This window comes from Vicia villosa, unplaced genomic scaffold, assembly GCF_029867415.1.
Source record: "Vicia villosa cultivar HV-30 ecotype Madison, WI unplaced genomic scaffold, Vvil1.0 ctg.001177F_1_1, whole genome shotgun sequence".
NCBI lineage: Eukaryota > Viridiplantae > Streptophyta > Magnoliopsida > Fabales > Fabaceae > Vicia > Vicia villosa.
The window spans coordinates 219,945-231,688 of NW_026705518.1; the positions used below are offsets into that span (position 1 = coordinate 219,945).

The window sequence follows — 11,744 nt, forward strand, 5'->3', positions numbered from 1 at the left end:
GTAACCCTTAAATTTCAATGCCTCAATATTAATGGATTAGATTTGTTTCTCTTTCTATGATCCTCTTTATTCGTAATATATAGAATCTTCATCAAATTTAACTCATTTATATTTTAAGAAAAAAATATTTGATTTTATATTTTTTTTAAATGATGATAATCAATCAAAATTAATTTGGTAGATGTTATTTTTTATTTAATAATTAATATATAAATATGTATTATTGCACTAGCCAAAAATTAAAAATATTTATCACTAATATTATTATAAATATATATTTTTTATTTTAAATATATAATTATAATCATATTTTATCTCTTATAATTTTATCTCTTATAATTTTATCAAAATTTTATATCAATCATAAGTATATTTTAGTTATTACATAAAAATTATATTTAAAAAACACTTTTTTTCAGTTATCATTATTTTTAAAATAAAATTATTAATATAATTAAATATTAACTTTTATAATTAATATTTAATTATATGAATTCTCCTTTATAGGAAAAAATAAACATGTACTGTTTTATTTATATATAATTGCAGTATATAATTTTTACATTAAAATATAACTATATTATTGATTATTATATATTTATTTAGACACCATGGTAATTCATATTTATATACTAATTGGGATTAAATTATAAATAATTTAAAAAACTATTAAATAAAAAGTACCATCTACAATGATAATTCATATTTATATAATAGTTATTAACTAAGACATTTAAAAATATTAAATAAAAAGTTTCATCTCTAAAATTAGCTTTTGCATCGAAAAAACAATTCGTATAATTATATATTATTCTTAATTGTTAATATTTAGTTCTATTAACAATTTTTTGAAAATAAATAATGATTGCTGATGAAAAGCATTTTACAGATTTATTTTTTATTAAATAATCAAATACACTCGTATTAACACTTATAATTAATAGATCATTATATTAATATCTTTTGGATTAATATACGCTTATAATAATATTTTTAATAATATATGATTATTTTAAAAATGTAAAAATCAAATATTTTGCAGTAGTTGTACATATGTTTTAATTAATATATAATTATTTTCAATTTTTGGCTAGTACAATAATACATATTTATATATTAATTATTAAATAAAAAATAACATATTTCAAATTAATTTTGATTGATTATCATCATTTAAAAAGAAATATAAAATCAAATATTTTTCTTGAAATATAACATGAATTAAGTTTTATGAAGATTCAATAAATTACAAATAAAGAGGATCATAGAAAGAGAAACAAATCTAATCCATTAATTTTGATGCATTGAAATTTAAGGGTTACGATGAATTGTTCTCATTTCTCATTATAACCAAGTGTTCTCACTTGAGTCGCCCCATATATATATATATATATATATATATATATATATATATATATATATATATATATATATATATATATATATATATATATATATATATATATATATATATATATATATATATATATATATATATATATATATATATATATATATATATATATATATATATATTGAATAATATAATAGAAATGAAACCAATTATAAGATAACATAATGAAAAGCAAAATAGTTCCATTTGACCGAAATAGCCGAATTAAGCGGTATAATTAGTTGTCCGAAATTTGATGAAAATTTAAGTGGTAGATAAGTTTAATTAGTAGGTTAATGTGGTAGTGATATTTTGTTGACATTGTGCTATTTTACGAACCGACCGAAATTGTGTGGATTTGAGTATCATTTATATTAAATGTTGGTTTTGGAATAGAAAGTGAAATAGTAAATTGGAAAATGAATTGAAAATAGAATATTGAATTAAATTAATATAGTGTGATATTAATTGGTTGATTAAATTAATAGTTGGATAAATTTCACTAAGTCTATTTAATTGGAAAATACTTAGACTTGGATAAATTATTCGGTTTATCGGTAAATAACGGTATCTTGAGAATTTGACTGTAATTGTGTTTTTGGTTGACTATTTATGTTGAGAATAATATATTGATATGCCAATGATATCGTTTTGATAATTAACATGATATCTAATTTAGTTAAATGTTAATTGGAGGTTGATTCAGTTTACTTGATAAATTGGCATACTGAGATTATTTTCGGAATTTGACCGAAATTGTGATTTGTTGTGAATATCTTTGTGATTATTTTGCTAATGGCATCGACCGTTGATTAGGTGAATTGTCGTAACTGTTCCGTTATGATATGAAGTTGTTGTATTATGTGTGAAGTGTTATTACCTTTTTTGATTGGTGATAATTGTGATATGGGCGTGTGCCTTGTGACGAATATTTCGTGAAGTAAATGATGATGATGATGTTGTGTGATGTTCGGTTCATCGAGTTGCATACATTTGCATATATATTGTGACGGTCTGGTTTGAAAAATTAGTGACGAAGGCTTATGCCTTGTGCCTCTGAATTGGGCAATTGGTGACGGGGGCTGAAGCTTCGATTGGTACCACATGCATATGCACCGTGGAGCCGCATTTGAGTCGTTGTCAGTTGTTGTTGGTTGAAGTTGTCGTTTATGCCTTGTGATGCTGATATGTTGAGTTGTTGAATCTGTTTATATGTTGATATCATGACTATTCATTGATGATGTTCTTTGTGCTGTTTGTGTTGATGTTGTGTGAGGCGGTGATTCATTTATATTCTTTACCTAATATATTATTTATCATGATCCTATTTATATAGTTTGATATCTCACCCTTGCTGCCGATGTTTCCCCTACCATGGGAAATGGGCAGGTACTCAAGTATAACTGTGGAAGTGTGTTGCTTCATCGAGTCCTGTTGGTGTGTCGCTCTGATCCGTAACACTCAGGGGGTCGTTTATATCGTTATTTCTATGTTGTCGATGTTTTTAGTTGTTGTTATTATAATCGTTGATCCAAGTTGAATAATATGAAGTACTTGTTATACTTCCAAGTTGTTTGAGTTGAATAAAGCTGATAGTTGACTGTTATTCGAATGCTATGTATCATTGTTAAATGACATACAAGTTGAAGTTTTAAGTTGATATGTGATACTTCAATCTGTTGTTTGAAATTTTAAATACTCTGATATTTTCCGCATTATAATTTCGGGTAGAATTTGGGGTGTTACAAGAAACATCCCAAACCCAAAATCACCATCAAACCTCCATTAAAGAGCATTCTTAAACCTTAAACACAAAACTCACACTTGGCTCAAGCATTGTCCAAACTTTCACCTCAGATACCTTCTATATATCATATAGAAGCTATCCAAATCATTAACCAACTTCTGTAACACTTGGAACATAGTTTTCCATTTTCAATTTTTCTATTTTGCAGGTACAGTCGGATTGATCATTCCAGGTGTGCTCAAATTCAAGTAAGCATTCATTTAGCTTCTATAAGGTGCAAGGAAGCTATTTGGATCATTAGAAAAACTTTGTAACACCTCTAACCAAGGATTTAATTTCCAACTTCAAGAGGTAAAAACTCAAACTTGAACTCAGTGATTGAGGTATCATTTTCAATATAGCTTGATACCATTGTGTTTAGAATCATGTAAGGATCAAAAGCCCTCTGGTTTCACTCATCTATTCATCATGTAGACCATTTAATTTTATTTTTAAGTTCTAGGGTTCATACTCTTTTTCTAGAAATTCATGAGCTATGGTTTGAATTAATTAGCAAATGATACATGGCTGGATTCGTCTTGAAAGGATACACAATTTTCATGTTTACGTTTTCAAAAATGGTTGAGATTTGGCTAAGGTCGAATTTCCATAAATTGTGTTCTTGAGGTTGAAGATGAAGTTGACCAAACTTTGAAACTTGTTTTTTAATATATATTTGCGTGCGTGTTTGTTTGACAAATAGAGCGCTTTGGCTCAGTGGCTATGTTTTGTGTCAATAACATAAGGGGCGTGGGTTCAAACCTCCATAGGACCAAGCTAATTTTTTAGCACTTGTTTATTTTCTCCTTTTTAACCAACTTTGATATTTTATTTAAAATAGAAAATCAACTTATTTTTAAGTGATTTTTTGCTCACTACTTATTTTATTTATCTATTTTGCTAGTATATTTTAAAAATCCAAAAATATTATTTATTTAGTCATTTAAAAATTAAATCAAAAACAAGTCTTTTATATGTTTTAAACCTTTAAAAATAATCAATTTCTTTTAATATTTCCACCAAGTAAACTCCTAATATTTTTGTGTGAATCTATTTAGGGCTAGGTTAAGGTTACCTTCACAATACCATGTTCCCTTAAACCAACTCTCCTTTAGAGTTTGGTCTTTTAATCAATTTTAAAAATCAATTAGGATTAGGTGTGTTTCAAAACCCTAATATTTCAAAACCCTAATTTGAATTCCCTTTGATCTCTAGGAATGCCATGCTAATATAACTTTTTGCTTTGATCTCTCATTATTTATATACTTGTACATACTTGTTGATAATTTTATCCTTGTACATTCATACTTTATTTATGGTATTATCATTGTATATACATACTTTGTTACTAACCACATGCATGAGATATCCATCCATCATCCATCATATTCATTCATACATGAAATGATTCATAGGTATAAACATTCTCTTATCCATCATTTACATTTGAGTCTTATACATTGATCTATTTGTTATACTCACTTGTTTACCTTTATGATACACATGTTATCACACACATCACTTGATGTATTCATGATTGATTGCTTAAGTTATTGAAATATCCAAAGGAATGGGAATGGTATTGACTAAAATTGTCAAGGTACTCAATCTCTTTCCTAAACTCTTTTACCTTTGTGCTTAGTATTGTTAAAGCTGTGCACCCCACTTGTTTTTTGAAAATGGTTTTGTATTGTTAAAGCTCAACCTTTTTAAAATCACCCCTTGGTTTTGTGTTGTTAAAGCTCAATCAACTTCTTTTAACCCTAGCCTTGTATTGTTAAAGCTTGGCTCCTTTTGTTAAAACGTGTTAAGTATTGTTAAAGCTTAACATTATCACAAAAACACAAAGGCATTTTATAACAACAATAATAATAATATTTTCAAAGAGGTTCCTATGGAGTACCATAGATGCGAGGGGTGCTTAAAATCTCCCCCTTGCATAACAAAACCCCGGTACCCAAATCTCTGATAATTTTATTAGTTTTGATTTATGGGTTTTATTCGCTCTTTCTCCCATTTTTTGGAAACAATAAAGCGCGGTGGCGAACCTGTTTAAAACATATGAGCTAAGTCTATTCAATGGCTTTAGTCTCACAAATTTCACTGCTACACTCACATTTATCCCACTTCCAATCACTACATTCTTGCCATCACATCTAAAACTAAGGCTACTACCTTTAAACAAGCTTCTCAACACGATTGTTGGAATCAAACTATGTTAACTAATTTTCGAGCTCTCGAACAGAACAACACATGGCTCATGACTCCTTTACCCCCTTCACAAGAATCCTATAGGTTGCAAATGAGTTTGCAAAATAAAGAGACATTCTGATGGATCAATAGAGAGATACAAAGCTTGTTTAGTTGCTAAAGGCTACACATAAACTCGAGGTATTGAAAACATGGACACTTTTCATGAGTTGTTAAAATAACCACCATCAGGCTCCTCTTAGCCATTTCTGCCTCCCAAAATTGGCATTTGATCTATCTGGATGTTAATAACACTTTTCTCCATGGAGATCTTGATGAACATGTTTATATAACACCAAATCCTGGCCTTGTTAAATCCAATCTTGAGCATGTTTTGCCACAAAAGGAACAAACTATGAACTTGCCAAAACTTTTGCCTTGATTGTATAGTTTGTCATGACCTTTGCTTTGTTTGGATTGGAATTTAGTATGTGGTGAAGAATTATGAGTCTGAGCCATAAGATTCTTGGAACGATCAGAGGGAGAAGCTAACTACCGTTCTTCTTGTAAGATGGATGAAAAAACTTTGGCAACATCAGGTAATGGTTCCATCATAAGGATTTGAGACTTGACATGGTTGAAATTATCATTCAACCCTTTGAGAAAGCAGATAACATATTATGCATCTCTTTATTTCTTAAGTGTATCATGAGCACCGCAGATACAATTGGGAAGGGTTCTAAGAGCCTCAAGATCTTCCCATAAACTCTTTAGCTCATTAAAGTAAGATGTAACTGATTTTCAGCTTGTTTCATTGAATGAATTTGTTGAAGAAAATCAGATAACGAAAGTGGTCACCTTTGGAAAACTGGTTGTGGAGATCAGTCCATGACTGTGCAGCATTTTCAACATAAATTACACTCTGAGCTATGTTTGGAGATAAAGAAACAAAGATCCAAGCAAACATTATATCGTTGCATCGTTCCCAAGCATCACATAGACTGTCATATTCATTTGGTTAAGGGAGTTTACCATTGATGAATTTGATTTTGTTCTTGCTTAGGAGTGCCCTCTTTATTGATCTACTCCAAGATTCATAGTTTTTCTCTGATAATGGTGGAGAAAGTAAGTCAACACTAGGATTCTCAGCTGGATGAAGGTAATATGCATTGGTTTGATCAAGAGCGGGATTCTTAATTGTGTGATTGTTGTTGTTGTTTTGAAGAGGATCTTCCATTGAACGAATGGGGGGTTACACTCAAGAATGGAAGAAGAAAATGATAACAATGGTGGGTTCTGAAAACAGTAAGAAGGAAGAAGGAGGAGAAATAAGATCTTCAAGTTATTCTTGCTCATAATTTCCATTATTGAACTTGACTCTAAACTACAACTGTTAAGTCTATATATACAAGTCTTGCTTGTATATCAAGCAACTAACTAAACCTAACTATATGCACCAAAATAGAAAAAGTAGTCACTACTAGAAATACACGTATTTCCTGCGGAATTACCTGCGGATATTTGCTAAATTTCCGCAGGAAACATATTTCCTGCGGATTTTCCTGCGATTTTATGTCCCCAGCTAAAACCTTCGTGGGTAATACTTTTCGCAGATAATTCCGCAGGTATATCCACAGCTAAATCCGCAGGAAACCTTTCGCAGATAAATCCGCAGGTAAATCCGCAGGTAAATCCGCAGCTAATTCCGCAGGTAAATACGCAGGAAATGTATATCCGCAGGTAAATCCGCAGGAAATTTCTTTCTCAAATTAAATAATTTTTTTATTTTAATAAACTTTTGAACCATTATATATATTTAAATAACTATAATATAAAATAAAATTATAATTTTCAATTTAAATTAAACTTGAATTCATAGAACATAATTGGTAAGAATTAGTCATTACTAAAAATGATTCAAAAAATCAAGTTATTACTAATCATTTGTCAACCAAGTTAAAATGATAATACAATCCAAAAACTAAGTCAATTAAGGTTGGGGTTAAGTGAGTTGAGGTTGAGTGAATTGAGGTTGAATAAGATATGGAATAGGTTGAGGTGGAGTGGGTTGGGGACGGAATAGGTTGGGGTTGATTGGATTGAGGTTGAGTGACTTCATGTTGAGTTGATATATTCTTCTTCTTGGACTTTTTTTGCGGCATAGTTTGAGAGAATTCAAAGGAATGCAAAACCTGAAAAATTAGAGTGCAACAAATCTTAGTAGGGGACCCAAACAAAATATACAAAATATACATTTAGAACAATAATTAGAACCCACCCAATCTAACTTAAAGATCTAAAACAAATAACATCTAAAACAACATATACATCTAAACTTAAAGATATTGGTTGTCACTCAAAGAGTGAGTTTGTAGAAGCTATCTCACTATATTTTAATGCAATGTATAAAACAAAATGCTTATTTAGTTAAAACAGAATTGGGTTGAACGCCACAGTAAAAGCACAATCAACAATGTGTATCTAAAACTTAAAGATATTGGTTGTCACTCAAAGAGTGAGTTTGTAGAAGCTATCTCACTATATTTTAATGCAATGTATAAAACAAAATGCTTATTTAGTTAAAACAGAATTGGGTTGAACGCCACAGTAAAAGCACAATCAACAATGTGTCCTGCAAGAAAGTTCGTGACAATAAGTTTAATAAAGTAATTTTAGAATATGAGCATCATTATTTCAAAACACCTGAAGAAAAATAATTCAATTAATAATATCTTCACTTTCCACTATCTAGATCAGCAAGCAGGAAGCATAATGATTTTAAATTTTATCATTTTATCAATAAAAAAGGAAGCACATTATATTTATGTGGTAGTGGGGCATACTTCTATATACTATATGAATGATAAAAGTAACCACAAGAATGATATCACCGTTCACCTTTTGAATCACTTTACAAATAAATTAATATAATATATTTCATTCAAGTTTTACAAATATAAAATGTGTAAGAAATGACCCCAAGATAAGACTTAAGAGTACCATCAATAAATATACTGAAACAAAGAAAAATTGAAATATAAGATATCCGAAACACTCAAAAACCATCTAAACTTTCAATAACTTAGACTTTCAAATTCATGGTCTAATATGCAAGGCCAGCTTGGATACTGACTCGTGCATTGAAAGCGCCCTAATTGACATGTACTCTAAATGTGGCAATCTGATAGAGGCAAAGAAGATATTTGAAAAGATATTTGGCCGCTTAGATGAAGCAGTGGATTTAGATGAAATATACATAATGTATTGATAGAATCTGCAATCCTAATTAGTAAGAAAACATTGGCTAATTGTTTAATACTACCCTTCAAACCAACAAGAAAGATGATCTGCCTATATAATGTGAAATTCAACTGAGCACAATAGAGAGCTCTAAAACTGATACTGGATATATGAGGTTGGAAGAGAGATCTTTTGAAATCAGTGAATGAGCAACACTAACCTTTTCCAAACTCTGATTTACTCCATACATCAACTCAGGCATAAATGACTGAGCAGTTTGGGAGAGAGGTTCACCACATACTGTGCATATCCAGAAGATCTGAATCATGACCTAACATAAGAGTTACATTATCAATGATCGTGAGTTTGGTGTTCAGAAAATATGCAGATAGACGGCAAAGGAATAGTTAAAAATAAATTACAAGCTAAGGTGAAAAGGAATGTAAAAATAAAATGTTAACAAGGAAGTAGACTAGCAAGTGACTATGGAACAGCCAAAAGCAAAACCAGGGGGTTTAGGATCTATATGAATCTATGAAGCATGAGCCCCACTGGTTTTAAGCACATCCTGTGTCTGACATGTTTCGAACAACAACACTCTTATGACATGTGTCAGACACTTCACTTAGGTGTACAATAGAAAATAAAGTTTTTTCACTCCAAATGGCTCCGGCACTTACACGACAGACACCCTTCGGCTCGGAAGGGACACCTAAATGATTTCTGACAAATCGCCCTAACAAAAAATCTATGTAAGCTATATTACTAAACCCAAATAACTAGTAGCGCATCTTAAGAGGTTGAAATTCAGTAGTTCTCAGAGAAAGCATAAAGCAAACATCAAATATGTTCTCATCTTCAGTGCACCAACAACATCAGATCTAATTATTTGCCCATTGCTATTGACAAGTATGTTAACACTCTCCACCACATCCAAGAAAACCTGAAAACAAAATATATTAATTGGTTCCTTAGACCATAAAACCACACATCCAAACGAAACATATTCACTTTTATAACAGTTACCTCATTTTTCTTGTAGTTTATCCTTTCACTGCGCCACGAAACAACATTTGTTACAGCCATGGAGGTCTCTGATTAACTTCCATTCTATAAGCATCTGTCTTAATAAATTCACTAAGAATTTTCGCCTCAGTATATTGTGGATAACCAAAGTACATTATTTCATCAAGTAGTTCATACTGCCAACCAAAGAAAGAATTCACCTTTTTACCCAAATGAATTAATCCAACTAATAAAAAAAAACTAAGTCCATAGATACACAAGCACTTTACCACAACGACAAAGTTATCCCTAAGAGATTCCTCTTCCAATTCCTCAAAATAATGCTTGAACACCTGCCTCAAAACACATTCCAATATATAGTTATTATCGCATAACTAAACTACACAAATTTTCAATCCAAATGATTCGAAATCGAAACCAATAGTGCGTGCTTACATCAACTATACGATGAAAGAAGGAAATGAGGCTAGCAGCATTGCAGTTTTGTCTAGTTGATGTCATGAGGTAAACATTGCTATGCTGTACAAACATATAGCTTACACCGTTATCATATACAACTGGATCTTGAGACTGTGGATCACCCTGTCACAATTCCAAAACAATTTCATACTCCCAAAAATAGCAATCAAAATTATGATTCCAATTATAGTGAAATAAGACAATCGGAGGGATAATAATAATCAAGGCGTGCAGTATCAGTGTTCCAAAATGATGCATTTAATAGCGAATTTGAAATAAAGTGAATAATGTCAGGATGCATTGAATTGCAAATCAATATAAGGATGAACAAATTAGATTAACATTTTGCTATTTTATGGATTGATTTCAAATATTGATAATGTAGATTACATAACACCGGATGACTCCTCCAATTTCAACGACCAAATTGGACATTTACTATTAATCCACAGTTGATTACAGCGGCGAATCAGCGAACTACAGAGTAAATTCAACAAAACAAGAAAACACCATACCATTAACAATGTTGGAAATTTCAATCTGAGAAGGAACAGTAGGACCAAGTCCTTTATCATCATCCACAGTACTCATACAATAAACATTCCTCAATTTCGTTGAGCCGTTAACATCAACTAAATCAAATTCCTCTCTCACCGCTAACTTCGCCACAAAAGCTGAAACAAGAGAAACACTATTTCAATTTTCAACAAATAAAAAAAATAATGCAAGAAATGAAAATGTTGAGAGCGAAAGAAGAAGACTAACGAATTCGGTTGGGACATTTCATCGAACACCTTGCGAGCGAGGACAAATTCTGCATTTTTCTTCCAAAAGCTAAACTAAACATTCAAATTTAACACATAATCAATAGAAAAACGTGCAACTATTCTCAATTTCAAATCATCATGTATCAATATATTTCAACTACAACCAACTCCATTCAACAGAAAATCCCAAACGTTATTCGAAATTACGAAAAGAGAAGCAACGGTAGAAAACTAACCTTCCCAAGACAGTAGCAAGAGTTTGAAGGTAAGTGTCAATCATCTGTTCACGAGAGGGTTTAGGGTCTTTAGGAAACTCCATTACAATGAGCCAATGGTTGTAGTCACAACCGGGAAGCATAATCGTTTCCTTCTGCTCATTGCTTCCGCTTTTGTTGGAAGAGAAATCTTCCTTGGCCGCCGCGCGAATTTGGATAGGGTTTCGGGTACGGATTTTGGTACGGATGGAGAGGTTGTTGAAATTGAGGTTTTGGGGTGGTTAGGTGGGGTTAGGGTTTTGGAGGAATTGGTGAAGAAAGAGAGTGTTGCCATTGGAAATGGGCTACCGAATTTGAGAGAAGAACGAAATTGTGACAATGCCATTGAAAATAAGGCTCAACGTTCAACTGGTTTGTGGAGATGAAGAGTGACAATTGATGTATCTTATTATACATACGACGTAACAATTGAAATTTTTTTATACTTACCCACCATATCTATTAATCTCTAAAATAAATATATATCAAAATTTATATACCATTTATTTTATCTATTAATCTCTAAAATAAATATATATCAAAATTTATATACCATTTATTTTATTAAAAACTAAGATTAAAATTAAAAATTAATTAAAAAAAATTATAAAAATAATTAATAACATAGA

At 30.8% G+C, this 11,744-nt stretch overlaps 1 protein-coding gene across 1 annotated transcript; it reads right to left on the minus strand.

The window, feature by feature from the left end:
* Positions 1–7,309: 7,309 nt before the first annotated feature.
* On the minus strand, positions 7,310–11,506 carry LOC131633783 (AP-1 complex subunit mu-1-I-like). Its single transcript, XM_058904468.1, has 7 exons — positions 11,098–11,506; positions 10,860–10,933; positions 9,905–9,967; positions 9,636–9,811; positions 9,484–9,552; positions 8,830–8,940; positions 7,310–7,561 (listed from the first exon to the last, which is right to left on the minus strand). Exons 4-7 carry the CDS (start codon positions 9,693–9,695, stop codon positions 7,310–7,312), a joined length of 492 nt encoding a protein of 163 aa, XP_058760451.1. The 5' UTR covers positions 9,696–9,811; positions 9,905–9,967; positions 10,860–10,933; positions 11,098–11,506.
* Positions 11,507–11,744: the final 238 nt, after the last annotated feature.

What these genes read in the sequence shown, in the direction of transcription:
- LOC131633783 (XM_058904468.1), bottom strand. Translation starts at nt 9,695, where the DNA reads ATGGCTGTAACAAATGTTGTTTCGTGGCGCAGTGAAAGGATAAACTAC. An exon ending in GGCAAATAATTAGATCTGAT is followed by an intron (nt 8,941 to 9,483) that starts GTTGTTGGTGCA and finishes CTCTTATGTTAG; the next exon opens with GTCATGATTCAGATCTTCTG. An exon ending in TAAATCAGAGTTTGGAAAAG is followed by an intron (nt 7,562 to 8,829) that starts GTTAGTGTTGCT and finishes CTAATTTTTCAG; the next exon opens with GTTTTGCATTCCTTTGAATT.